The sequence below is a fragment of the Cydia pomonella genome, chromosome 1 (assembly GCF_033807575.1).
Source record: "Cydia pomonella isolate Wapato2018A chromosome 1, ilCydPomo1, whole genome shotgun sequence".
Classification (NCBI taxonomy): Eukaryota; Metazoa; Arthropoda; class Insecta; order Lepidoptera; family Tortricidae; genus Cydia; species Cydia pomonella.
The window spans coordinates 50,096,624-50,102,682 of NC_084703.1; the positions used below are offsets into that span (position 1 = coordinate 50,096,624).

At 35.9% G+C, this 6,059-nt stretch overlaps 1 protein-coding gene across 1 annotated transcript; it reads left to right on the forward strand.

Annotated features, from left to right (window-relative positions):
* The first annotated feature begins 333 nt into the window (after nucleotides 1-333).
* On the forward strand, nucleotides 334-2,395 carry LOC133525975 (aurora kinase C-like). The gene has a single exon (XM_061862430.1). The coding sequence runs from the start codon at nucleotides 780-782 to the stop codon at nucleotides 1,740-1,742; it is 963 nt and encodes a 320-aa protein (XP_061718414.1). The 5' UTR covers nucleotides 334-779; the 3' UTR covers nucleotides 1,743-2,395.
* The last annotated feature ends 3,664 nt before the right edge of the window (nucleotides 2,396-6,059 follow it).

Consider the following 6,059-nt stretch of genomic DNA (forward strand, 5'->3'; position numbering starts at 1 on the left):
TCTCTTATTACGTTTACGTTTAAATGGTATGGCTTCTCAAAACCGATAAACCAAGCATTTAAACACAATTAAACTTAACAAAATTCACTGTATTCCCTAAAAACATGCATTAATAAATGCATTCATTTCCAAATTACGATTTAAACTTGGTTCGGTAAATTTTCTACTGTCAACAAAATGTCAATTTGATAAACAGCTGACTTGACAGATCAATGACCATTTGACCCATCGTCAATGGTATTTTCCATGCTTTTTCCTACAAATATCATTTTTTAGTCATTTAGTCATTTATTTATTGCAACCATAGTTTAGTACAGATCTTAATAACAAAGTACATTCACATTTGCATTGCAAAATTAATGTTGTCTATTGTCATAATGCATACGTTTGTTTCTACAAAGAAGATAATAATTATCTTCTTTGTAGAAACAAACGCACAGTTTTATACAGTTTGTTTAAGACTTCACTTCAGACGATTTTTTTAAATAAATCTCCCTGAATGCAAAGAGCATATAATCACTATGTATACATACCGGCATTACCGGCGTATAGCAATACTTTTTTGACTGACATTTAAATCACTGCAGATAGCAAAAAAATACGTTATTTATTTGAATAGAAACAACGTTCACGTTCACCGTTCACTGCCGAGTTGTTAAAAAATCGTATGAAATAATAATTTCTCTAAAATTATAACAATCAACTACGGTTACTTGTGAAATTTCGCATGACAAAAGGACATCTTGAAAGCTTCACATTGTGCTTGCATTGTTACTAAGATGGAGAACAGGAAACCCGCAAGTAATCATTTGAAAGTGCCAACTTTCCCCGTAGACACCCCCATGCGGTCGAGCTCCAAAGCGAACATCGCAAACACGAAAGAATCCACTCCTGCGAGCGAGGAGAAAACTTCCTTGGCATGGACAAACTTAGAAATCGGGCCGAAGCTGGGATATGGTAAATTTGGAAAGGTGTATCTGGCGCGCGAGAAGGAGTCCCATTACTTGGTAGCGCTGAAGGTATTGTGCAAGAGCCAGATCCTGAAGACGAACATCGAGCACCAGGTGCAGCGTGAGGTGGAGATTCAGTCACGGCTGCGGCACCCCAACATCCTGCGAATGTTCCACCACTTCCAAGACGAGAAGCTTATCTACCTCGTCCTGGAGTACGCCAAGCACGGCACGCTCTTCGTGCGGCTCATGCAGCGCGGCCGCTTCGACGAGAAAACTGCCGCCATCTACATCCGCGACCTCACCAAGGCCCTCATCTACTGCCACGCCAAGAATGTTATACACCGCGACATCAAACCTGAGAATATACTTATAGGATGCAATGGGGAGCCTAAAATAGCTGACTTTGGCTGGTCTGTGCAGTCCGCATCCTCTAGAAGAATGACGTTCTGTGGAACTATGGAATACTTATCACCAGAAATGGTAGAAGCAAAGCCCTACAGCTACAAAATTGACATTTGGAGTCTCGGTGTGTTATGCTATGAGTTACTTGTAGGAATACCTCCGTTTGATGATGAGCACAGCAGCACAGAGCAGACTTTGGAAAAAATTAAATATGTAATAATTGAGTATCCAAAGTATGTGTCTGAGAAGGCAAAGGATCTCATGGGCAAGCTACTGATGGTGAACCCGGACAAGCGGCTGCCCCTCGCCAGTGTGCTGCAGCATCCCTGGATTATAGAGAACGCTCCGCCGGGGGCGCTGCCTCCTACCTTCAACCCTGACCCCTAATGCGAAAGTAGAGAATAAACAATAATTATGTTGCAGGCTAATGTTAATTATTGATGCTGAGGCTTTTTTTACTGGAAAAATTAAATCTATCTGTATATCTGCTAGGTATTCTAATTGCACTCAATCTTAGGACAAGACCAAATACATGATGTGAGTCATTCTCCTGGTTGAGAGGTAGCAAATATTTGCATTCTCATTATTTTATTGTGTATTTATTTCTCAATAGCCAGGTCCACACATAGCGATGCTCAGAGTATGCTCGCTCTGTGTGGACCCGGCTATTAACTTCTAGCTGCAGTTTTAATAAGAATGCACCTTTAGGATATTTTTCATTAAAATATAGGGCTATCTGTAAAATAATGATGCATGCCATTTTAATAGGAATATTGTTTGTAGTAGCATAATTTATATTTTAATTTTATGAAATGTAATTAGATAGTGATTTATATGTATGATTATGGTATTTATTTTGTAAGGAGGAAATAATTGTAGTCAATGTTATAATCCCTGCATTTATAATGACTAGTCATTTGGAGTCAAGTTTATTTGGTATGTTCATTCTAAAGACTAATTATGACTGAACTAGATTTAAAGAAATGTTAACTTAAATCATGATAATATTATATAGTTTAAATACATAATTATAAAACCAAGGTATTATTTTTTCTTCATATAGTAGAGGTCCATAGCATACTTATCAAAATTAGGGTCTATTTTCACAACACAATCCCAGTACATGAGTTCGCCAAACAGACATATAAAGCTCAAAAAGTATCTTATTAGCACAATTGGATTAGGACCAACCTCGAAATCCCTGGAAGTCATGAAATTTGGTAAGTATATAAATTAAAAGCCCCTTTTTCATGCCCACATCATTTGACATTTGGGGACCTTAAGGAATCACAGCCATCTTGTAAAATGTCTACCATCCTGGAAAATTCGCGTTTTACTCTGAATCTACGTTCTCTATTAAAATATAGTGTACGGCAACATTCAAGCTTATTAAATTCTACAGAAAATAGTCCTAAACATCTTTGCGAAGAAAATCGTTGCATCTTGCTATAAAAAATACTCGCTGAACCCAGATTTAGCGCTTATTAGGGGATATTCTCTTAATATTCCTATTAGACTTGGAAGAATATGAATTCCACTTTTAACTATTCATTTGTACATGATCTACCCCAATACAGTGTAGGATTTTTCCTCAATTTTGTTCACCAAGGTTTTAATCGTTGCTGCATTCTATAAGAATGCCAATACGGAAACTCCAAGTCGTCTGTCATGTTTATTTTTTAAGAAAAAAAATGTTAAAAATTAGATCAATGACGTCATTAAAACATGTTTATATTTTTATTTTCTCTAAGCAATGTCAATAAAGCCCCATTATTCTTCCTGTGACTTAAGGGGACAATATTTAGCAGCTAAAAAAAATACAGGACTAAAATTAATAATTTCGAAGATAATACATTTTATTGTTTCTTTACATATATATTTTTTTTTTCACGGTTTATTGACGGTCGCATTTTATTTTAGCTTTAAAGGACGTATGAGAAGTGTGCCTACCTTGTCTCAAATTTTCACAATTTTATCATGTAGGATTTATAGCGTTTCTATGTATTTGTTCCATTTCTATGGAAATAGGGTTGTCACATATAGTATGAAAAGTGAAGTTTCTGTTCCGCTTACTTATTGACTGTCGTGATTCCTTTAGTTGTGCTAAGGTATGTGGGATCAATTTATAATTAATTCTACGTCTAATCTTCATCTGAATAATAAAAACTTTCGTCAACTGTGAGTTACAAGTTTTCATCTTCATTGGTTTCGGGCTTTAAATGTGACACAACTTTATCTGGTATAGGTAGACATTTTTTTTATTACGTCGGTCTTTTAGAGACAAATCCGAAATATCAAAAAAAGATTTGGGAGCACGCCGAAAAAGAGTTAAAGTTTTTGTTTTTCGGTCTACCTTTCGAGAGTGCAGATGCTCACGATCATACCGCCAAAATTTGTTTCGATATTCACCGGCTTGCTCGGACAGCATTCCTATTACTGCAATGTTCTGCCGCCAGAGTGCAGCACTAGCACTTTTCGTATACCATAGATTAACTTATACATACTGTGCCTTAAACTGTTTTTTATTTATTTATTTAAACTTTATTTCACTCATAAAGAAAATGTACAAATGGCGAACTTAATGCCAAAAGGCATTCTCTACCAGTCAACCATGGGGTCAAACAGAGACATTTGTGTATGTTGGTGCAGGAAAAATTAATAACAAATGATAAGGAAAAAATTTAACGTGAAGTCAAATAATATTAAAAATATATAGATAGTTAAATACTACTCTGGCGCAAATTGACAAGGAGACCCGACCCCACATAGGTGGGATAAGGGAAGGAACATACAACATTGTTTTTTAACAAGCTTTTACAGATAATAAAATATGACATTGATGCACCAAGGTTGTTTACAAAGAGCCTACCGGGAAACGCGAAAATCGAAATTTAGTTATCTGCCTCTTCATTGCTCGAATATGCAAAAGTGATAAAGAGGTTAGATATTGAAGTTTAGATTTTTCTTGTTTCCCCTCATGTGTTGACCCTCATATTGTGATGGATTGTGGTAGTGGCGTCCCCTACGCAGAGTTTCGCGTAATATTCCCTATTGGCAAAGGACTCGTATCAATGATTTCCCAATCCTGCATAGAATCTTCTACTGTTAGCTTTCTATCTACATATAACCATAGATAGGGCTTCGTTAGCACTGAATGGTAGTTTGTGGTTTCGATCTTATTAAATCGGCAATTTGATTGAAAGGGCTTTTCAATAATTTTTTGACCACAAATTCAAAATCGCGAGCAGAACTTCTAGTAAGTTTTTCACCCGTATCATTAGTTACAATTTTTGACATTACTTTATAATCTTTGATGGAGGATGACCTTCAAGTGACTCTTGTAAACGTTTAAGGTCACGGCGCTTCTGGTACTCATTTGGAGAGTTGGAGTCGCGTTTCTAATAATCTTTTATTATTGCATTACTCATATCAGTATCGCTTAAAATCTTATCAGGCTGTATGTAATTGAAAATTTCTCTAATTCGTTCTTTCACACCTTAATCCTTGGGTTTGGTTTTCGTGCCACGAGATTTTGCTGCAGCTACAAGAATTTTGTAAATTTCTAGTCTGGTAGCAGACTTGGGGTGAGCATCTCCTATCGATATGACTTATCATATGTTTCCTAACTCATGTGCATTGCACTCAAAGCGGACGCAACCGAATGGCTACATGCTTATTACGACTGAATAGAAAAGTCTCAGTTAAACGGTACATATGCCCATGACCAAAGATCAATTGGCGGACTCACCTTCATAGCTACCAGCGTACATACAAGTAGATATCTACAGGAAATCAAATGATGTACAATATCTTTAATTCGGAAAAAGAAAATAACACTTCGTAATTAAACTTGAAATCCTTGAAAAGTGACAACCCTAACTTATTTGTTTGAAAATTCATATTTCGCGAATCCTGCAATATTTTCATCTGATTTTTTTTCTTGGTAATGGTGCTTCTTATATACTATTCGTTAGTTTTAAAATAAAATACGACACTTGTAGGATAGTCGAAAAAAATATTTTTTAAATAGGGTTGTTTCCACCTACAAATCTTAGGGCAGAATTGTATCCCAATAAATTCTTTTGGATTAGGTATAAGAACATGTTAAACTACTTTTAGGGGATCTGTAATGACCATATTTTTGTAAATATTGAATTTAAAATATCTTTTGGCACACATCACGTGACCAAACTCGAAACGTCTTTGAAGATTTTGATAACGTCACAACTCGCGGATTGACAATGTTGGCAGTTAGGCGATAGACAACAAATGACAAATGTATGATATTAGAAACCTCAATATCATTTTTAAAGACCTATCCATAGATACCCCACACGTATGGGTTTGATGAAAAAAGATTTTTTGAGTTTCAGTTCTAAGTACGGAGAACCCCCAAAATTTATTGTTTTTTTTTTTCTATTTTTGTGTAAAAATCTTAATGCGGTTCATGGAATACATCTACTTACCAAGTTTGAACAGTATAGCTCTTATAGTTTCGGAAAAAAGTAGCTGTGACATAATCGGACAGACAGACGGACATGACGAATCTATAAGGGTTCCGTTTTTTGCCATTTGGCTACGGAACCCTAAAAATGATATTAGAAACCTCAATATCATTTTTGAAGACCTATCCATAGATACCCCACACGTATGGGTTTTCTTCACAGATTAATAATATGGAGCTAGATAGGACCATGGTATAAG

What these genes read in the sequence shown, in the direction of transcription:
- LOC133525975 (XM_061862430.1), top strand. Translation starts at nt 780, where the DNA reads ATGGAGAACAGGAAACCCGCAAGTAATCATTTGAAAGTGCCAACTTTC.